Below are 23,937 nucleotides of genomic sequence, written 5' to 3'. Positions count from 1 at the left end.
GAGATGAACATACTTTGGTGCAAAAAGTACAGATCAATCCCAGAACAACAGCAAAGGACCTTGTGAAGATGCTGGAGGAAACAGGTACAAAGGTATCTATATCCACAGTAAAACGAGTCCTATATCGACAACCTGAAAAGCCGCTCAGCAAGGAAGAAGCCACTGCTCCAAAACCGCCATAAGAAAAGCCAAACTACGGTTTGCAAATACACATGGGGACAAAGATCGTACTTTTTGGAGAAATGTCCTCTGGTCTGATGAAACAAAAATAGAACTGTTTGGCCATAATGACCATCGTTATGTTTGGAGGAAAAAGGGGGAGGCTTGCACGCCCAAGAACACCATCCAAACCATGAAGCACGGGGTGACAGCATCATGATGTGGGGGTGCTTTGCTGCAGGAGGGACTGGTGCACTTCACAAAATAGATGGCATCATGAGGTGGAATATTATGTGGATATGTTGAAGCAACATCTCAAGACACCAGTCAGGAAGTTAAAGCTTGGTTGCAAATTGGTCTTCCAGATGGATAATGACCCCGAGCATACTTCCAAAGTTGGCCCAAAATGGCTTAAGGACAACAAAGTCAAGGTATTGGAGTGGCCATCACAAAGCCCTGACCTCAATCCCATAGAAAATGTGTGGACAGACCTGAAAAAGTGTGTGTGAGCAAAGAGGCCTACAAACCTGACTCAGTTACACCAGCTCTGTCAGGAGGAATGGACCAACAGTCACCCAACTTATTGTGGGAAGCTTGTGGAAGGCTACCCAAAAAGTTTGACCGAAGTTAAACAATTTAAAGGCAATGCTACCAAATACTAATTGTGTATGTAAACTTCTGACCCACTGGGAATGTGATGAAAGAAATAAAAGCTGAAATAAATAATTCTTTCTACTATTATTCTGACATTTCACATTCTTAAAATATAGTGGTGATCCTAACTGAACTGAGTTTTAGTAGGATTAAATGTCAGGAATTGTGAAAAACTGAGTTTAAATGCATTTGACTAAAGTGTATGTAAACTTCCAACTTCAACTGTATTTACCATACCATATGGAGACAGAAACATAAACCTTTTACCTTATCATAAGTAGACACTGCAAAGGATTAAGTCCTTCCAATGGAAATGAAAACAATTTAGTTACGAATGTAACTTTAATTAAATGAGTTGACTCTTCATGGGATGATTTCACTGAACAACAAAAGAAAGGGAATATTGAATGATCCCCAATGATCCATCACATCTCCCAAAAATGTTTTCAACAAACATCTGTAAAATGATAGTTTAGAAACTAAAGCTTTGGCTGTCTTCCTCTCAGGCTTCCATGTCTTCTCCCTGGACCTCCTCAATGTCCACCTCTTGAACGTCAGACTCTGAGACCTCATCTTCACTGTCACTTTCCAACCTTGTTGAGGATGGCTCGTTGTCAGGTTCAAAAGCCTCAAATTTCCCCGGATGGCCACCATTTTGTCTACCCTTGTATTGGTCCGCCTGTTGCGTGCTTTGGCGTGTGTGTTCCCAAACAACGACCGGTTGCGCTCTGAGGCAGTTGATGTTGGTGGGATTTGTAGGATGATGGAGGCAACAGAGGAAAGCGCCTCAGATCCACAAAGTCTCTTCCACCAGGTGGCTGATGAGTTACGTTGGCACGACTGCCCTATTGCATCTCCTTTCCAAAGCCCTTGCTTGGAAGTGCACTTTGCCAGACTGCCAAGAACCTTGCCCTCTTCCAGGCCAAGGTGGTGAGACATGGTAGTGATGACACCCTAGGCTTTGTTGATCTCTGCACCAGACAGGATGCTCTTGCCAGCATACTTGGGGTCAAACATGTACGCTGTAGCGTGTTTGGGCTTCAGGCAGAAGTCTTCACACTTTTTGATGTATTTCAGAACTGCAGTTTCTTCTGCTTGGAGCAACAGTGAAGTGAGCAGGGCAGTACGTATTTCTTCTCTTACATCGGGAAGCAGAGTCTGAACATCAGACAGGATGGCATTGTCTCCCTCAATCTGTGCAATGGCTACTGCTATAGGTTTCAGGAGTTTCAGGCTACTTACCACTCTCCCAAAATACATCATCCAGGAGGATCCTCTTGATGGGGCTGTCCATACCTCTCCATTTCTTGGAGAGACTCCTTCCCCTCCAGGAGACTGTCAAACATGATGACAACACCACCCCAACGGTTGTTGCTGGGCAGCTTCAATGTGGTTCTCTTTTTCTTCTCACTTTGCTTGGTGAGATAGATTGCTGCTATAACTTGATGACCCTTCACATACCTAACCATTTCCTTGGCTCTCTTGTAGTGTATCCATTATTTTCGGTGCCATGATGTCCTTGAGGACAAGATTCAATGCATGAGCAGCACAGCCAATGGGTGTGATGTGAGGGTAGGACTCCACTTTAGACCAAGCAGCCTTCATGTTTGCAGCATTGTCTGTCACCAGTGCAAATACCTTCTGTGATCCAAGGTCATTGATGACTGCCTTTAGCTCATCTGCAATGTAGAGACCAGTGTGTCTGTGCTCTTGTAGAATACTGGTTGAGGGGTGGAGATGATGTAGTTAATTATTCCTTGCCCACAAACATGCAACCACCCATCAGAGATGATTGCAATAGTCTGCTTTCTCTGTTTTTCTTGACCTTCACTTGAACTCTGCATCCAGCAAATTAGTGGATAAAGCATGTCTGGTTGGAGGGGTGTATGCTGGGCGAAGATCATTCAGAAATCTCTTCCTATACACATTGCCTGTGAGCATCAGAGATGAACCAGTTGCATACACAGCTTGAGCAAGACATTCATCAGTGTTATTCTGACTACGTTCCTCCATTGAGTCAAAAAACCTTTGATTCCAGGAGGACCATGAGCTGTTGCTATTGCTAAAGTGTCTGATTTATAATTTTCACCTTGAAGAGAAGTAGAGGGCCTTTTGTCAGAGGTTGCTTGTTGTGAGCGCTAAGGGAACTTCATGCACATGGCCAGATGATTCCGCATCTTTGTTGCATTCTTCAAATATGATTTGGCATGGTATTTGCAAATGTACACAGCTTTTGCTAATGTACACAGCTGCAGTGAAATATCTCCACACATCAGATAGTGCCCGTGGCATTTTCCTGTAAAGATTAGAAACAAATGAGTAAAAAAATTTTTTTTTTAAATCCATGTACAGATAAATAGTTAAGCAGTTAGATTAAACAACTCCTTTGTAAGGTAAATGTTTTAAAATGAAACATGTATGGAAACAGGTGAATTAACACTCAGTTAGCAGGCTCAAGCTAGCAAAACCCCACATGGTAGCAAAAACAAACTAGCAGAAAATGTCAACAAGTTAGAAATGATTTAAACACACTTTGCTGTAGGCTACTATTTACTAGTTAACAAAAAATACTGTATGTCTTATAAAATATATTCACCCCACCCAGTATTGTACTCAAAACTTACCAGAAAGCATGAAGTCCTTGGCTCAGACACTGTAGTAGTGTGGGCTCAATAGCATCTCCTTAGTGTGCAAGATCTTGAGAATCAGCTGCACATGTGATGGAAGAGTGCACTGTACATGTGATGGAAGAGTGCACTGTGCATGCAGAGGGTTGCAATTCCATTGAATTGGGGATAGTTTAACCAAAATATGCCACAAGACCTAGAATTGCCTTACGGAAATTGTTCAATCTAGCTGACTTTAGGCCGGTGCATGGTGACAAATCGGTCCACGTCAGATGGCTATGGGTCAATGACCACTCCACTTCCCAGCGCTAGTTACCACACTGTTCCGAGTACAGTCTCGCCTCGCAGCGCTAGTTACCACACTAATAATTTTTACATACTGTTTTAATCATTTCATATGTACTGTATTCTACTGTGTTTTAGTCTATGCCACTCTGATATTGCACGTCCTAATATATATTTACATATTCATTCCATTATTTTACTTTTAGATTTGTGTGTTGTGAATTGTTAGATATTACTGCACTGTTGGAGCTAGGAACACAAGCATTTCACTACACCCACAATATCATCTGCTAAATATGTGTGTCCAATACAATTTGATTTGTTCTGAGTACAGTCTCACTTTGCACCGCTAGTTACTACACAGTCTCACCTCAGCACGTCGGCCCCTGACAGTCAGCCTCATTAGTCAGGAAGTAAAAAAAATCACTCTGATTTGGCCCTAGTGGGCTTCGGTAGTAATCATCTCCTTCATGCCCTCTGATCATGAAATGATGGTGACAGGCCAAATCAATATTGCCGACTGCTATCCTGGTACGGAGACGGGTGTCTAACAGACTGAGGCTGAGTATCCCTCCACCATCTGGAATCTGGGGCCCGGGCCCTGCTGTCATGAATCCAAGCCCCAGTTCCGAAGTCTGCCTTGTGTTATGTACTGACTGCCATGTGGCCTCTGCCCAGTAGAGCTGCGTGTGATGGTACAATAACTGTTACAAGATCATTTGGAATGAGCTGAGGGGACAGATGTTCACTGCAGCTTTACAATCTCGTTTTCATTGTGGATCGTTAGTTTTATCTGCGTTTTCAGTGACCTGTCAACAGTAAGTGGGTGGGGGTTGCGTCTGAACGCATTTCCTATGATGGTTGTAAAAACACTTCATACCAGTAGCACACTGACAGGTTTAACACGGCTCTCTCTCTCTCTCTTATGGAGGTATTTGTGGTTAGCAGGGCCGTTTGTCATTCAATCAAACTGTCACTTAACAACATGCTAAGAACATGTGACAAAATAGAGCCGTATTGAGAACGGTGACAAATAGAAACATATATCATGTAGAACAGACAGACATTCTTTGTCAAGGAGAATGAGCGTTTGTCATCTTAATGAATGATATTTCTATTTGCAACATTTTTGAACGTGAACTTTCTGAGCTCTACCCCAGATGTACTGGTCTGTACCTGGTGTTGGCTGTAGCTGTTACCGCAGTTACACCTTAATGGTTTAGATTGGCGAAATGTGTTGTAAAAGCCACCTCTAAGCATTAACAAACAATTCAGAAAGTAAACCCAATTCTACGTTTTCTTTATTGAAAAGCTTTAAAGAGAATTGGAATTTAAATTGCTCCTGACACACACAGAGGCCATAGAATGGAGTACGGGTAAAGTTTCCCCCAAAAACACAGATATTTAAGGTTAGTTGTGTGTCCCCACCCCCTAAAGGTCTAGTGTTACTGGAGTGTTACCTGGTCATAGAGCTGTGCCCAAGGGGCATTTCTTCCCATAAAATGATGCTATTATTAAAACTCTTTGCAATGGAATATGAAACCGTGCGATTCGTATTGGTCATGATCAGATAGTCCCTCCCTCTTTTCAGAACGTTTCCTTTCGTTTGGTTTCCTAACGAATATGACCCAGGTATTAACGACACATTTGTCTGCCAGGGAAAGAAACTCCCGTCGAACATAGACGAAGACAACGACGAGGGTGACGTGACGGATGAAGACAGCGCTGACGAGATGGAGGACGACTGCAAACTGATAAATGGCGATGTAAGGACCCTACCCCTACCCCTCTTCCTCCCTCCATCCCTGCAGCCGTTCTATTCTACTCTACTGTACATTGTGCTAGATGTTGTTCGATGCTATTTGGAGTCTAGAAACAATCTTTGTCTGATTGGCGCTGTTATATTGTACCATTGTGTTCTGGTAAATGTGTGTGCTCGTTTCTGTTCCTGTTTGTTCTTGATGAATGTAGTCTCAATTAAGCATCAGCCACTGTCCGTTGGGGCTCCGTGCTCATGTCTTCGCTGTCATAAAGCTCTTCTCTCTGTCTCTCTCTCTGTCTCTCTCTCTGTCTCTCTCTCTCTCTCTGTCTCTCTCTCTCTCTGTCTCTCTCTCTCTCTCTCTCTCTCTGTCTCTCTCTTCTCTCTGTCTCTCTCTGTCTCTCTCTGTCTCTCTCTCTGTCTCTCTGTGTCTCTCTCTCTGTCTCTCTCTCTCTCTCTGTGTCTCTCTCTCTCTCTCTCTCTGTCTCTCTCTCTCTCTCTCTGTGTCTCTCTCTCTCTCTCTCTCTCTCTCTCTCTCTCTCTCTCTCTCTCTCTCTCTCAAAATGTCATCCGCTCGTTCTGAAGTGGAAGGTACTGTAAAACATCATCACTTTCAGGCTTCTTTAATCATCACCCCAATTATTTTCCATTTAACATACATACTCGCGCTCTACATCTGTGAGTATGCCAGTGCCGAGATATGCATGAAACCACAGACACAGGCTCCATGTTCCTTTCAGGAATTCTGAGATTCTATGAAACCCTAATCAAAGTGAGAAGCTTCCTTTTCCTTACCCAATCATATGACAGTATGGCTGTCATCAAGCCATTTCAGGTTAGTGGACCTGAAGGAAAGGAGTTGTGGAATGAAAACCAGAGCCATATGCCTACATGTAAACTACTAAGATTCTGATGGAAACTACTGAGATTACTGGAATTTAGAGCTTGCTATGTACATCCTTCTTTAAAGAGGCTGAAACGTGCTGCTTACTTACAGTACATCTCAAGGCGTTGCTTATGTGCACTTGGAGAGGACTGGGAGTTGGTTTGTGGTAAACTTCGCCACCTAGTGGTAGAAGCATGCAAATGCTTTTAAACCATTTTAAAATTAAATTAGGCTGCATGTTCATCTTTCATACCCATGGTGTCATTTCAGCCTTTACATATGAAACATATTATATAGTGCATAATGAACAGTAATCTAATTCTCCCGGATGTCACACAAAATGCAATGTGAATCCATTATGCATAATTTACATGTTAGTCATTTATCAGACACTTTATCCAGAGCGACTTACAGGAGCAATTCGGGTTAAGGGCCTTGCTCAAGGCCACATCACCATTTTTTTTCACCTAGCTCGGGGATTCAAAGCAGCAACCTTTCGGTTACTCGCTCACCTCCCCATCATGCCTTGTATCAGTCATGTCTTATATCAGTCAGTTATGAGGGTCTGGAAGTCACCAGGCATATTGTCATCAAGAAGTTATCACAACTGATGAAATATGTTATATAATGAAATATGTACTCGTTATATAATGAAATATGTACTCATTTCAAATGGCAACTTATTCCCTATAGTGCACTATTTAAGGATATTAGTGTTGTCTTCCCTCAACTGCAACAGTTTTCTATCAACGTTATTGTGTATCGAGTGTCATTGCTGACATATTGCACGACCAACCATTCCTTTTGTCAATCAGAAAAGGCAACTAGCTAGTTCTGGTTATCGCTCTGTTTTCAGTATCAATAACAGACCTTTTTCTTCTTCACTGTTTATGTTTGCTCCGCCCTCCAGACGTCCATGACCAGGAAGCAGGTGGAGAACGTGGCTAAGAAGAAGCTGGACAACCTGATGAAGGAGTCTAAGATCCGTGACCAGGAGGACCCCGACAGCTTCACCCTCGCTGCTCAGCCCCCATCGGGAAAGACCACCGACAAGTCACCCTCCAAGGTAACACCCACGGCTCTGTAGACCACCGACAAGTCACCCTCCAAGGTAACACCCGCGGCTCTGTAGACCAGACCTGGGTTCAAATACTACTTGAAATCTTTCTTGTAGTTCTTGGCACTATTGAGACTTTTCAATTGGTTCCATTACAACAGGCACACACACACACTGCAAATGTAGTCTGCCACACACACCCACTGCAAATGTAGTCTGCCACACACACACACCCACTACAAATGTAGTCTGCCACACACACACACACACTGCAAATGTAGTCTGCCACACACACACACCCACTACAAATGTAGTCTGCCACACACACACACCCACTGCAAATGTAGTCTGCCACACACACACCCACTGCAAATGTAGTCTGCCACACACACACACACACTGCAAATGTAGTCTGCCACACACACACACACACTGCAAATGTAGTCTGCCACACACACACACCCACTGCAAATGTAGTCTGCCACACACACACACTGCAAATGTAGTCTGCCACACACACACACACTGCAAATGTAGTCTGCCACACACACACACTGCAAATGTAGTCTGCCACACACACACACCCACTGCAAATGTAGTCTGCCACACACACACACCCACTGCAAATGTAGTCTGCCATACACACACACCCACTACAAATGTAGTCTGCCATACACACACACACTGCAAATGTAGTCTGCCACACACACACACACTGCAAATGTAGTCTGCCACACACACCCACTGCAAATGTAGTCTGCCACACACACACACCCACTGCAAATGTAGTCTGCCACACACACACACACACTGCAAATGTAGTCTGCCACACACACACTGCAAATGTAGTCTGCCACACACACACACACACTGCAAATGTAGTCTGCCACACACACACACCCACTACAAATGTAGTCTGCCATACACACACACACTGCAAATGTAGTCTGCCACACACACACACACTACAAATGTAGTCTGCCACACACACACACTGCAAATGTAGTCTGCCACACACACACACACTGCAAATGTAGTCTGCCACACACACACACTGCAAATGTAGTCTGCCACACACACACACTGCAAATGTAGTCTGCCACACACACACACTGCAAATGTAGTCTGCCACACACACCCACTACAAATGTAGTCTGCCATACACACACACACTGCAAATGTAGTCTGCCACACACACACCCACTACAAATGTAGTCTGCCACACACACACACTGCAAATGTAGTCTGCCACACACACACCCACTACAAATGTAGTCTGCCACACAAAATATTTCTATCTACATTCTGCCACTCTCAGTAATATATGTGGTATTTTGTGTATGTGGTATTTTGTGTATGTGGTATTTTGTGTATGTGGTATTTTGTGTACGTAAAGTCTATGTAGATAAAGTGTTTGTACTCTCTTTCTCTTCCAGGGTAAAGGTGATGATGGTGCAGAAATAGGGGACGAAGCCAACCCCAGCACTAACAAGCGTCTGGGTAGGACCTTCATGGGCAGCTTCTCTAAACGCAAGGTGGGCATCACCCCCCCCCCCTCTCCTTTCCACCTTCACAGTTAATCTCTTGCTCTCCTCTCCACCTTCACATTTAATTTCTCTCCACCTTCACAGTTCATCTCTCTCCACCTTCACAGTTCATCTCTCTCAATTCATTTCAAAGGTCTTTATTGGCATGGGGAAAAACATGTTTACATTGTCAAAGCAAGTGAAAATAATAATTAACAAAAGTGAAATAAACAGCCAGAAATGAACAGTAAACATTACACTAACAGAAGTTTCAAAGGAATAGAGACATTTCAAATGTCATATTATGTCTTTATACACTGTTATAATGATGTGCAAATAGTTCAAGTACAAAAGGGAAAATAAATAAGCATAAATATGGGTTGTATTTACAATGGTGTTTGTTCTTCACTGGTTGACCTTTTCTTGTGGCAACAGGTCACATATTGCTGCTGTGATGGCACACTGTGGAATTTCCCCCAGTAGATATGGGAGTTTATCAAAATTGGATTTGTTTTCGAATTCTTTGTGGGTCTGTGTAATCTGAGGGAAATACGTCTCTCTAATATGGTCATACATTGGGCAGGAGGTTAGGAGGTGCAGCTCAGTTTCCACCTCATGTTGTGGGCAATGTGCACATAGCCTGTCTTCTCCTGAGAGCCAGGTCCGACTATTTCAATAACAAGGCTATGCTCACTCTATACACAGTTAAAGCTTTCCTTAAGTTTGGGTCAGTCACAGTGGTCAGCTATTCTGTCACTGTACTCTCTGTTTAGGGCCAAATAGCATTCTAGTTTGCTCTGTTTTTTTGTTAATTCTTTCCAATGTGTCATGTAATTATCTTTTTGTTTTCTCATGATTTGGTTGAGTCTAATTGTGTTGCTGTCCTGGGGCTCTGTGGGGTGTGTTTGTGTTTGTGAACAGAGCCCCAGGGACAGCTTGCTTAGGGGACTCTTCTCCAGGTTCATCTCTATGTAGGTGATGGCTTTGTTGTGGAAGGTTTGGGAATCGCTTCCTTTTAGGTGGTTATAGAATTTAACGGCTCTTTTCTAGATTTTGATAATTAGTGGGTATGGTCCTAATTCTGCTTTGCATGCATATATTTGGTATTTTACATTGTACACGGAGGAGGTCTCATTTTAGTGTTTGTCCCATTTTGTGAAGTCTTGGTTGGTGAGCGGACCCCAGACCTCACAACCATAAAGGACAATGGGTTCTGTCACTGATTCAAGTATTTTTATATATATATAAAAAGTTTTCGTTTTTTGTGTGCTCTAGGGCAACGGTGTCTAGAAGCAATTTGTATTTGCAGCCCTGGCAACTGGACCTGTGTTGGAACACCATTATTTTGGTCTAACTGAGATGTACTGTCAGGGCCCAGGTCTGGCAGAATCTGTGCAGAAGATCTAGGTGATGCTGTAGGCCCTCCTTGGTTGGTGACAGAAGCACCAGATCATCAGTAGACATTTGACTTCAGCTTCCAGTAGAGGTCAGGTGCTGCAGACTATATTATTATATATGATATATATTTATATATTAATGCCCTCGCCAATTCCTTGATATAAAATATTTACAGTACATTCAAAAAGCATTTAGACCCCCTGACTTTTTCCCCATTTAGCTGTTACAGCCTTATTCTAGAATTGATTAAATCGTTGTTGTTTTTTTACCCATCAACCTACACACAAATCCTCATAATGACAAAGCAAAAACTGTTTTTTTTACATTTTTGCCAATGTGTTAAAAAAAAAACTGAAATACCTTATTTCCATAAGTATTCAGACCCTTTGTTATGAGCCTTGAAATTGAGCTCAGGTGCATCCTGTTTCCATTGATCACCCTTGATCTTGATTGGAAGCAATGGATGATCTCTCTCTTACTCCATTACCAGTGCATCTCTCTCTCTCAGTGCGTCTCTCTGGGGTCGTGTTCAGTTAGGGCCCAGTGAAATGTTTTGGACCCAGAACAGAGTGTTGTGTCCACTCCTATCCAGCTGTCTCTGCATCCTGTTGTCTCCACACCTGTACAGGTGTCCCTGCTTCCTGTTGTTTGAACTGTTGCCCAGGTGTCCCTGCTTCCTGTTGTCTCCACAGGCCCATTTTAGATCCATGTGTTTGACATGGCAGACTAGACCCTATATAGTCCACTACTTCTGTACTAAAGTACTGTATAGGGATAGGATGTAATAATATACTGTATAGGATGTAGTAATATAATGTACAGTATATTGATAGGATGTATTAATGCTGTATAGGGATAGGATATATGAATACTGTATTAGGATGTATTAATATTGTATAGGAATAGGATATAGTAATATAATATACTGTATAGGATGTAGTAATACACTGGATAGGATGTAGTAATATTATATACTGGATACTGGATAGGATGTAGTAATATTATATACTGTATACTGGATAGGATGTAGTAATATACTGAATATTATGTAGTAATATTATATACTGAATAGGATGTAATAATATTATATACTGAATAGGATGTAGTAATATTATATACTGAATATTATGTAGTAATATTATATACTGAATAGGATGTAGTAATATTATATACTGTATAGGATGTAGTAATATACTGAATAGGATGTAGTAATATTATATACTGAATAGGATGTAATAATATTATATACTGAATAGGATGTAGTAATATTATATACTGGATAGGATGTAGTAATATACTGAATATTATGTAGTAATATTATATACTGAATAGGATGTAGTAATATTATATACTGTATACTGAATAGGATGTAGTAATATTATATACTGTATACTGAATAGGATGTAGTAATATTATATACTGTATACTGAATAGGATGTAGTAATATTATATACTGTATACTGAATAGGATGTAGTAATATTATATACTGTATACTGAATAGGATGTAGTAATATTATATACTGAATAGGATGTAATAATATTATATACTGAATAGGATGTAGTAATATTATATACTGGATAGGATGTAGTAATATACTGAATATTATGTAGTAATATTATATACTGAATAGGATGTAGTAATATTATATACTGAATAGGATGTAGTAATATTATATACTGAATAGGATGTAGTAATATTATATACTGAATATTATGTAGTAATATTATATACTGAATAGGATGTAGTAATATTATATACTGGATAGGATGTAGTAATATACTGGATAGGATGTAGTAATATACTGAATAGGATGTAGTAATATTATATACTGGATAGGATGTAGTAATATACTGAATAGGATGTAGTAATATTATATACTGGATAGGATGTAGTAATATTATATACTGTATACTGGATAGGATGTAGTAATATACTGAATATTATGTAGTAATATTATATACTGTATAGGATGTAGTAATATTATATACTGTATACTGGATAGGATGTAGTAATATACTGAATATTATGTAGTAATATTATATACTGAATAGGATGTAGTAATATTATATACTGTATACTGAATAGGATGTAGTAATATGATATACTGTATACTGAATAGGATGTAGTAATATTATATACTGAATAGGATGTAGTAATATTATATACTGTATACTGAATAGGATGTAGTAATATTATATACTGAATAGGATGTAGTAATATTATATACTGTATACTGAATAGGATGTAGTAATATTATATACTGTATACTGGATAAGATGTAGTAATATTATATACTGTATACTGAATAGGATGTAGTAATATACTGTGCTGTGTTGGGATGGGATGTGGTAATATCATATACTGTTTCGTGGTAGGATTTAGTAATATACTTTACTGTATAGTGATAGAATATACAGTAGTAACATGTGTATTGTGATAAGATGCACTACCAGACGCTGCTCTTCCCTGAGTCTATAGTGCCGTTGTGACTGTATTTGTTTGACTGTATTTGACCTTTCCCTTCCAGAAAAAGACTGTCAAGCTGAAGAAGACCAACAGCCTTGAAGACATCGACACAGACCAGGAGAGCACCAGCAGCGCCACCCGGGCCCCCCTGCATCACAGCAGGTACTGTTACCATTAAGTTATACCTGCACCACAGTTACAGTACTCATGGAAAACACTTGTACTGGGAGACGCTCTACTGTAAGCTTAGATGTACCAAAGATCTGTCCCTCTGGCTCATTGGTTGTTCTCCTGCAGGAAGAAGACCATGAAGCTGACCAGGGCTCTGTCAGACCTGGTCAAATACACCAAGTCAGTGGGCGTCTCCGACATAGAGAAACAAGGTGAGCAGGGGGAACAAAACTCTCCCTACCTGAACCTGCTTCAGTATACTGACACTGGCCCGTCTCTCTACCTGAACCTGCTTCATTGTACTGACACTGGCCCCGTCTCCCTACCTGAACCTGCTTCATTGTACTGACACTGGCCCCGTCTCTCTACCTAAACCTGCTTCAGTATACTGACACTGGCCCGTCTCTCTACCTGAACCTGCTTCATTGTACTGACACTGGCCCCATCTCCCTACCTGAACCTGCTTCACTATACAGACACTGGCCCGTCTCCCTACTTGTACCTGCTTCACTATACAGACACTGGCCCGTCTCCCTACCTGAATCTGCTTCACTATACAGACACTGGCCCGTCTCTCTACCTGAACCTGCTTCACTATACAGACACTGGCCCGTCTCCCTACCTGTACCTGCTTCACTATACAGACACTGGCCCGTCTCCCTACTTGTACCTGCTTCACTATACAGACACTGGCCCGTCTCCCTACCTGAACTTGCTTCACTATACAGACACTGGCCCGTCTCCCTACCTGAACCTGCTTCACTATACAGACACTGGCCCGTCTCTCTACCTGAACCTGCTTCATTATACAGACACTGGCCCGTCTCTCTACATGTACCTGCTTCACTATACAGACACTGGCCCGTCTCCCTACCTGTACCTGCTTCACTATACAGACACTGGCCCGTCTCCCTACCTGAACCTGCTTCACTATACTGACACTGGCCCGTCTCCCTACCTGAATCTGCTTCATTATACTGACACTGGCCCGTCTCTCTACCTGAACCTGCTTCACTATACAGACACTGGCCCGTCTCCCTACCTGAATCTGCTTCACTATACAGACACTGGCCCGTCTCCCTACCTGTACCTGCTTCACTATACAGACACTGGCCCGTCTCCCTACCTGAACCTGCTTCACTATACTGACACTGGCCCGTCTCCCTACCTGAACCTGCTTCATTGTACTGACACTGGCCCAGTCTCTCTACCTGAACCTGCTTCACTATACTGACACTGGCCCGTCTCCCTACCTGAATCTGCTTCATTATACTGACACTGGCCCGTCTCTCTACCTGAACCTGCTTCACTATACAGACACTGGCCCCAAATATACTGCACTTTTCTCTTTTCCTACTGCTGTATCTGTTTTTAAAGTCCAGACAGTGTTCTCATTTAATCACTACAATCAAAGATCTAAATAACGTGTTGATATGTTTTTTTCCCCAAAGCCAAAATAAAGTGTGTGTGTGTGTGTCTTCCAGCCGCCAGCTCCAGTTGGCAGGTGTCTTCTCTGAGCGAGACCAAGGCCCACCAGATCATGCAGCAGAAAGCTGACACCTTCATCCACTTCAACCAGCGGCAGCTCTCGCGCGTCTACCCCTCCTCCTACCGTGTGGACTCTTCCAACTTCAATCCCCAGCCCTTCTGGAATGCTGGATGCCACCTGGGTAATGGGGGGGGGGGGGGGGATCCATGTCCAGATTTAAACTTTTAACAAGTTTGGTAATATTGAGCCAAATTCAGTGAATTCTCCAATGGCTCCCTCAGAATTTCGATCCATTTGTCCAAATATTTTCTGATTTTAAAAGTGTTGTTCAAATGTTGTTATTATTATTATTATTATTATTATTATTATTATTATTTCTGACTAATTGGAAATGTTTTGATTTGTGTGGTTGTCAGTGGCGTTGAACTACCAGTCAGAGGGGAGAGTTCTCCAGCTGAACAGAGCCAAGTTCAACAGCAACGGCAACTGTGGCTTCATCCTGAAGCCGGCCTGTATGTGTGAAGGTGTGTTGCGGCATTGATTTCATAGCTAAAGGCTAGTGCACATCGTAGCAAAACCTTTTTGCAACAGAAAACAAAAATTCAGTCTCCCTGTTTCAGTTTTGTTTTTCTTTGAGTTTTGTTCATATTGAATATGACCCAGGTATCTACCATGGGAAAGACAAAGTATTTTTGTCCCTCCATGCCTCCTGTAGGTGCCTTTAACCCCATGATAGAGGATCCATTTCCAGGGCAGATGAAGAAACAACTGGTGCTGAAGATCATCAGTGGGCAACAGCTACCGAAGCCCAAAGACTCTATGCTCGGGGACAGAGGAGAGGTAATTATTTATTTATCGTAAAAAATAAATACAATTCCCATTTCTCACAATGACCTTTCTATGGATTTATTTTGAGGAATTTCCAAAACCTCAATCATTTGTGGGTCAAATTCACACGGAATGTCCCCATCACAGGAGGCAGGTGAAGGGAGGACCACATAATAATGTCCCCATCACAGGAGGCAGGTGAAGGGAGGACCACATAATAATGTCCCCATCACAGGAGGCAGGTGAAGGGAGGACCACATAATAATGTCCCCATCACAGGAGGCAGGTGAAGGGAGGACCACATAATAATGTCCCCATCACAGGAGGGAGGTGAAGGGAGGACCACATAATAATGTCCCCATCACAGGAGGCAGGTGAAGGGAGGACCACATAATAATGTCTGGAATGGAATATTATCAACCACATGGAAAACATGTTTGATGTGTTCGATTCCATTTATTCCGTTCCAGCCAATTACTGTAAGCCCATCCTCCCCAATTAAGGTGCCACCAGCCGCCTGTGGTCCCTATTAGTACTACTGCTACTACTTGGTTTGGTGAAGCCTCTACATTTTTTTCTGTCCATCTGCCTTGTCAGATTATCGACCCCTTTGTGGAGGTGGAGATCATTGGTCTACCAGTGGACTGCTGTAAGGAACAGACCAGGGTGGTGGATGACAACGGTGAGTATGTTTGAATAATACGTTGGCTAAATGTGTGTTGCACCAGCTATACTATGTCTTATAGGTTGGGTTAAGTCGTGGGTTTCATTTTTGTGTGTCTTGTATAATTGAGGAGGTTAGCACCGGCATAGTGCACTGCTAGCACTACTTGGTCTCCAGACACACCATACCTGAATGATTTATGAGTGATGAGACTGGCCGTCTAACTCCTCTCTCTCCCACTCTCCTACTTTCCCTCCCTCTACTTTCCATTTATCCTACTCTCTCTCCCTCTCTCATACTCTCTTCCTCCCTTACTCTCCCTCTCTCCTACCTCCCTCTCTCCTACCTCCCTCTCTCCTACCTCCCTCTCTCCTACTCTCTTCCCCACTCCCCCCTACTCTCCCTCTCCCTCCTACTCTCCCTCCCTCTCCTACTCTTTCTTTCTCTCCCTCTCCCTCCCTCTCTTCCCTCTCTTCCCTACTCTTTCTCTCTTTTGCTCTCTCCTACTCTTTCTCTCCTTTTCTTTCTCTCTCCTACAATTTCTCTCCTATTCTCTCTCTCTCTCTCTCTCTCGCGCTCTCTCTCTCTCGCGCTCTCTCCTGCTCTCTTTATTGTAACTCTCTCTCTCCTGCTCTCTTCCTCGCTCTCTTACTCTCTCTCTCTCTCCTGCTCTCTTCCTCGCTCTCTTACTCGCTCTCTCTCTCCTGCTCTCTTACTCGCTCTCTCTCTCATGCTCTCTTACTTGCTCTCTCTCTCATGCTCTTACTCACTCTCTTTCTCTCTCTCTTGCTCTTACTCGCTCTCTCTCTCTCCTGCTCTCTTACTCTCTCCCTCTCTCTCTCTCCTGCTCTCTTACTTGCTCTCTCTCTCTCCTGCTCTCTTACTCGCTCTCTCTCTCTCCTGCTCTCTTACTCGCTCTCTCTCTCTCCTGCTCTCTTACTCGCTCTCTCTCTCTCCTGCTCTCTTACTCGCTCTCTCTCTCTCCTGCTCTCTTACTCGCTCTCTCTCTCTCCTGCTCTCTTACTCGCTCTCTCTCTCTCCTGCTCTCTTACTCGCTCTCTCTCTCTCCTGCTCTCTTACTCGCTCTCTCTCTCTCCTGCTCTCTTACTCGCTCTCTCTCTCTCCTGCTCTCATACTCGCTCTCTCTCCCTCTCTCCCTCCCTCTCCTACTCTTTCTTTCTTTCTTTCTCTCTCTCTCTTCCCTACTCTCTCTCTCTCCTGCTCTTTCTCTTTCTCTCCTGCTCTTTCTCCCTATCCTGCTCTTTCTCCCTCTCCTGCTCTTTCTCCCTATCCTGCTCTTTCTCCCTCTCCTGCTCTTTCTCCCTCTCCTGCTCTTTCTCCCTCTCCTGCTCTTTCTCCCTCTCCTGCTCTTTCTCCCTCTCCTGCTCTTTCTCCCTCTCCTGCTCTTTCTCCCTCTCCTGCTCTTTCTCTCTCTCTTGCTCTTACTCGCTCTCTCTCTCTCTCTCCTGCTCTCTTACTCGCTCTCTCTCTCTCTCCTGCTCTCTTACTTGCTCTCTCTCTCCTGTTCTCTTACTTGCTCTCTCTCTCCTGCTCTCTCTCTCTCCTGCTCTCATACTCGCTCTCTCTCTCTCCTGCTCTCATACTCGCTCTCTCTCTCTCCTGCTCTCTTACTCGCTCTCTCCCCCTCTCTCCCTCCCTCTCCTACTCTTTCTTTCTTTCTTTCTTTCTTTCTTTCTTTCTTTCTTTCTTTCTTTCTTTCTTTCTCTCTCTTCCCTACTCTCTCTCTCTTCTGCTCTTTCTCTTTCTCTCCTTCTCTCCCTCTCCTGCTCTTCCTCCCTCTCCTGCTCTTTCTCCCTCTCCTGCTCTTTCTCCCTCTCCTGCTCTTTCTCCCTCTCCTGCTCTTTCTCCCTCTCCTGCTCTTTCTCCCTCTCCTGCTCTTTCTCCCTCTCCTGCTCTTTCTTTCTCTCTCTCCTGCTCTTTCTTTCTCTCTCTCCTGCTCTTTCTTTCTCTCTCTCCTGCTCTTTCTCTATTTCTCTTTCTCTTTCTCTATTTCTCTTTCTCTCTCCTACTCTTTCTCTCTCCTACTCTTTCTCTCGCTCTCTCGTTCACGTTCTCTCCTACTCTATCCTACTCTTACTCTTTCTCTCCTACTCTTTCTCTCTCTTTCTCTCTCTCTCTCTCTCCTACTCTTTTTCTCTCTCTTTCTCTCTCTCCTACTATTTCTCTCTTTTTTTTGCCCATCTCAATCTGTCTTTCTCTCTTTGTCTCTTTTTCTCTTCCTCGCTCACCTGTCCTCCCTCTCTCCTCTCCAGGCTTTAACCCCATGTGGGAGGAGACGCTGGTGTTCACGCTGCACATGCCCGAGCTGGCGCTGGTACGTTTCCTGGTGTGGGACCATGACCCGATCGGCCAGGACTTCATTGGCCAGCGCACCATCGCCTTCAACAGCATGATACCAGGTGTCTATCTACATCCTCCTTCAATCCAGCACACCCCCAACCACTACTGTTCTGTTGTCGGACACTCAACTGGCCCTGTTAGTATAGGGCAGGGATCATCCAACTCAATCTGTTAGTATAGGGCAGGGATCATCCTACTCGATCTGTTAATATAGGGCAGGGATCATCCTACTCGATCTGTTAGTATTGGGCAGGGATCGTCCTACTCTATCTGTTAGTATAGGGCAGGGATCATCCTACTCGATCTGTTAGTATAGGGCAGGGATCATCCTACTCGATCTGTTAGTATAGGGCAGGGATCATCCAACTCAATCTGTTAGTATAGGGCAGGGATCATCCTACTCGATCTGTTAATATAGGGCAGGGATCATCCTACTCGATCTGTTAGTATTGGGCAGGGATCGTCCTACTCTATCTGTTAGTATAGGGCAGGGATCATCCTACTCGATCTGTTAGTATAGGGCAGGGATCATCCTACTCGATCTGTTAGTATAGGGCAGGGATCATCCTACTTGATCTGTTAGTATAGGGCAGGGATCATCCTACTAGATCTGTTAGTATTGGGCAGGGATCATCCTACTCAATCTGTTAGTATTGGGCAGGGATCATCCTACTCAATCTGTTAGTATAGGGCAGGGATCATCCTACTCGATCTGTTAGTATAGGGCAGGGATCATCCTACTCGATCTGTTAGTATAGGGCAGGGATCATCCTACTAGATCTGTTAGTATAGGGCAGGGATCATCCTACTCGATCTGCTAGTATAGGGCAGGGATCATCCTACTAGATCTGTTAGTATAGGGCAGGGATCATCCTACTCGATCTGTTAGTATAGGGCAGGGATCATCCTACTCGATCTGTTAGTAGAGGGCAGGGATCATCCTACTCGATCTGTTAGTATAGGGCAGGGATCATCCTACTAGATCTGTTAGTATAGGGCAGGGATCATCCTACTCGATCTGTTAGTATAGGTCAGGGATCATCCTACTCGATCTGTTAGTATAGGGCAGGGATCATCCTACTAGATATGTTAGTATAGGGCAGGGATCATCCTACTCGATATGTTAGTATAGGTCAGGGATCATCCTACTCGATCTGTTAGTATAGAGCAGGGATCATCCTACTCGATCTGTTAGTATAGGTCAGGGATCATCCTACTCGATCTGTTAGTATAGGGCAGGGATCATCCTACTAGATCTGTTAGTATAGGGCAGGGATCATCCTACTTGATCTGTTAGTATAGGGCAGGGATCATCCTACTCGATCTGTTAGTATAGGTCAGGGATCATCCTACTCGGTCTGTTAGTATAGGTCAGGGATCATCCTACTAGATCTGTTAGTATAGGGCAGGGATCATCCTACTAGATCTGTTAGTATAGGGTAGGGATCATCCTACTAGATCTGTTAGTATAGGTCAGGGATCATCCTACTCGATCTGTTAGTATAGGTCAGGGATCATCCTACTCGATCTGTTAGTATAGGGCAGGGATCATCCTACTAGATCTGTTAGTATAGGGCAGGGATCATCCTACTAGATCTGTTAGTATAGGGCAGGGATCATCCTACTAGATCTGTTAGTATAGGGCAGGGATCATCCTACTAGATCTGTTAGTATAGGGCAGGGATCATCCTACTAGATCTGTTAGTATAGGGCAGGGATCATCCTACTAGATCTGTTAGTATAGGGCAGGGATCATCCTACTAGATCTGTTAGTATAGGGCAGGGATCATCCTACTAGATCTGTTAGTATAGGGCAGGGATCATCCTACTAGATCTGTTAGTATTGGGCAGGGATCATCCTACTCGATCTGTTAGTATAGAGCAGGGATCATCCTACTAGATCTGTTAGTATAGGGCAGGGATCATCCTACTAGATCTGTTAGTATAGAGCAGGGATCATCCTACTAGATCTGTTAGTATAGGGCAGGGATCATCCTACTAGATCTGTTAGTATAGGGTAGGGATCATCCTACTAGATCTGTTAGTATAGGGCAGGGATCATCCTACTAGATCTGTTAGTATTGGGCAGGGATCATCCTACTAGATCTGTTAGTATAGGGCAGGGATCATCCTACTAGATCTGTTAGTATAGGGCAGGGATCATCCTACTAGATCTGTTAGTATAGGGCAGGGATCATCCTACTAGATCTGTTAGTATAGGTCAGGGATCATCCTACTAGATCTGTTAGTATAGGGCAGGGATCATCCTACTAGATCTGTTAGTATAGGGCAGGGATCATCCTACTCGATCTGTTAATATAGGGCAGGGATCATCCTACTCGATCTGTTAGTATTGGGCAGGGATCGTCCTACTCTATCTGTTAGTATAGGGCAGGGATCATCCTACTCGATCTGTTAGTATAGGGCAGGGATCATCCTACTCGATCTGTTAGTATAGGGCAGGGATCATCCAACTCAATCTGTTAGTATAGGGCAGGGATCATCCTACTCGATCTGTTAATATAGGGCAGGGATCATCCTACTCGATCTGTTAGTATTGGGCAGGGATCGTCCTACTCTATCTGTTAGTATAGGGCAGGGATCATCCTACTCGATCTGTTAGTATAGGGCAGGGATCATCCTACTCGATCTGTTAGTATAGGGCAGGGATCATCCTACTTGATCTGTTAGTATAGGGCAGGGATCATCCTACTAGATCTGTTAGTATTGGGCAGGGATCATCCTACTCAATCTGTTAGTATTGGGCAGGGATCATCCTACTCAATCTGTTAGTATAGGGCAGGGATCATCCTACTCGATCTGTTAGTATAGGGCAGGGATCATCCTACTCGATCTGTTAGTATAGGGCAGGGATCATCCTACTAGATCTGTTAGTATAGGGCAGGGATCATCCTACTCGATCTGCTAGTATAGGGCAGGGATCATCCTACTAGATCTGTTAGTATAGGGCAGGGATCATCCTACTCGATCTGTTAGTATAGGGCAGGGATCATCCTACTCGATCTGTTAGTAGAGGGCAGGGATCATCCTACTCGATCTGTTAGTATAGGGCAGGGATCATCCTACTAGATCTGTTAGTATAGGTCAGGGATCATCCTACTCGATCTGTTAGTATAGGTCAGGGATCATCCTACTCGATCTGTTAGTATAGGGCAGGGATCATCCTACTAGATCTGTTAGTATAGGGCAGGGATCATCCTACTAGATCTGTTAGTATAGGGCAGGGATCATCCTACTAGATCTGTTAGTATAGGGCAGGGATCATCCTACTAGATCTGTTAGTATAGGGCAGGGATCATCCTACTAGATCTGTTAGTATAGGGCAGGGATCATCCTACTAGATCTGTTAGTATAGGGCAGGGATCATCCTACTAGATCTGTTAGTATAGGGCAGGGATCATCCTACTAGATCTGTTAGTATAGGGCAGGGATCATCCTACTAGATCTGTTAGTATTGGGCAGGGATCATCCTACTCGATCTGTTAGTATAGAGCAGGGATCATCCTACTAGATCTGTTAGTATAGGGCAGGGATCATCCTACTAGATCTGTTAGTATAGAGCAGGGATCATCCTACTAGATCTGTTAGTATAGGGCAGGGATCATCCTACTAGATCTGTTAGTATAGGGTAGGGATCATCCTACTAGATCTGTTAGTATAGGGCAGGGATCATCCTACTAGATCTGTTAGTATTGGGCAGGGATCATCCTACTAGATCTGTTAGTATAGGGCAGGGATCATCCTACTAGATCTGTTAGTATAGGGCAGGGATCATCCTACTAGATCTGTTAGTATAGGGCAGGGATCATCCTACTAGATCTGTTAGTATAGGTCAGGGATCATCCTACTAGATCTGTTAGTATAGGGCAGGGATCATCCTACTAGATCTGTTAGTATAGGGCAGGGATCATCCTACTCGATCTGTTAGTATAGGGCAGGGATCATCCTACTAGATCTGTTAGTATAGGGCAGGGATCATCCTACTAGATCTGTTAGTATAGGTCAGGGATCATCCTACTCGATCTGTTAGTATAGGGCAGGGATCATCCTACTAGATCTGTTAGTATAGGTCAGGGATCATCCTACTAGATCTGTTAGTATAGGGCAGGGATCATCCTACTCGATCTGTTAGTATAGGGCAGGGATCATCCTACTAGATCTGTTAGTATAGGGCAGGGATCATCCTACTAGATCTGTTAGTATAGGTCAGGGATCATCCTACTCGATCTGTTAGTATAGGGCAGGGATCATCCTACTAGATCTGTTAGTATAGGGCAGGGATCATCCTACTAGATCTGTTAGTATAGGGCAGGGATCATCCTACTAGATCTGTTAGTATAGGGCAGGGATCATCCTACTAGATCTGTTAGTATAGGGCAGGGATCATCCTACTAGATCTGTTAGTATAGGGCAGGGATCATCCTACTAGATCTGTTAGTATAGGGCAGGGATCATCCTACTAGATCTGTTAGTATAGGTCAGGGATCATCCTACTCGATCTGTTAGTATAGGGCAGGGATCATCCTACTAGATCTGTTAGTATAGGGCAGGGATCATCCTACTAGATCTGTTAGTATAGGTCAGGGATCATCCTACTAGATCTGTTAGTATAGGTCAGGGATCATCCTACTAGATTCACCCGCGGCCCGGGTTTTGTTTCTTGAGCGGCTGATCAGGGGACTGGAACATAATTACAAATCATTTGTAGACTGCAAATTCACCCCAAGAAGCCCAAACAGATATAATATTTGACTAAAACATAATAATTTCAAACCTTGCTTACATGCAATATATATTTCTATTACACGAGGGGAGACTTTAGAACAGGTTTCCCAAAGTTGAATCACTTGGAGCTGATTAGCTGGTGTCTTTAATGTCCAAATTCGACCACGGGCCGTCAGTAGGGTAACCCTGGTATAGGCTGTGTGTGTATATAGCTGTTAGCAGTTTGTGTACTATGTTCATATTGTAGTTGATATAGCTGTTCATAGTTTTGTTATTTGTACTGGGAACAGTTCGGTATATGTGTTAGTTTATACTGTAGTTGTTAGTAGTGTTATGTTGTGAACTGGGAACAGTTTATGATTGTTGTGCTATTTGAAAACTTTTGAGGCCTTCTCTGATTTTAGTAGTGCTTCATGGTTGTTTCATTGATCTTCTACCAGAGAGTCCAGAGATATGAAACATTGTTCTGTTTGTTTCCATGTACCTGGGCTCATTGTCATATTTTATGTGTGTGCTTTTTTTTAAATGTAGGTTATCGCCACGTGTATTTGGAAGGTATGGAGGCGGCCTCCATCTTTGTTCACGTGTCTGTACATGACATCACTGGTAAGGTAGGTACTAAGGGAAGTGACCAGGGTATTTCACACACAAGGCCATTCTGTTTTGTATGCAAGCGTTTGCCCTTTTAATTGTACCACTTTTCAATTGTGCGTCTCTCAATAATTTTACGTTGGACTTCTAAAAATAAATTTAACATAAAAAAATAAAAAAAGTTCTGCTCCAAGTACTTTTCAACACAATATTTCAGAGAGAATTGAAGTGAGTTTTCCTCCTATTCATCAACAGATGGTGGTTATTG

At 43.2% G+C, this 23,937-nt stretch overlaps 1 protein-coding gene across 1 annotated transcript in view; it reads left to right on the top strand.

Moving 5' to 3' along the window:
* LOC139417619 (1-phosphatidylinositol 4,5-bisphosphate phosphodiesterase eta-2-like) overlaps window positions 1-23,937 on the top strand; it is a 132,612-nt gene that overhangs the window by 89,870 nt on the left and 18,805 nt on the right. Inside the window, exons 10-20 of the mRNA XM_071166828.1 lie at window positions 5,384-5,491; window positions 7,281-7,436; window positions 8,864-8,962; window positions 12,881-12,981; window positions 13,117-13,202; window positions 14,475-14,660; window positions 14,896-15,003; window positions 15,195-15,319; window positions 15,905-15,989; window positions 18,245-18,391; window positions 23,610-23,689. Coding sequence (XP_071022929.1) covers window positions 5,384-5,491; window positions 7,281-7,436; window positions 8,864-8,962; window positions 12,881-12,981; window positions 13,117-13,202; window positions 14,475-14,660; window positions 14,896-15,003; window positions 15,195-15,319; window positions 15,905-15,989; window positions 18,245-18,391; window positions 23,610-23,689 — 1,281 coding nt within the window. The remainder of the gene's footprint in view (window positions 1-5,383; window positions 5,492-7,280; window positions 7,437-8,863; window positions 8,963-12,880; window positions 12,982-13,116; window positions 13,203-14,474; window positions 14,661-14,895; window positions 15,004-15,194; window positions 15,320-15,904; window positions 15,990-18,244; window positions 18,392-23,609; window positions 23,690-23,937) is intronic.

Source organism: Oncorhynchus clarkii, chromosome 9 (assembly GCF_045791955.1).
Source record: "Oncorhynchus clarkii lewisi isolate Uvic-CL-2024 chromosome 9, UVic_Ocla_1.0, whole genome shotgun sequence".
Classification (NCBI taxonomy): Eukaryota; Metazoa; Chordata; class Actinopteri; order Salmoniformes; family Salmonidae; genus Oncorhynchus; species Oncorhynchus clarkii.
This window is presented reverse-complemented; position numbering and strand designations above follow the sequence as displayed.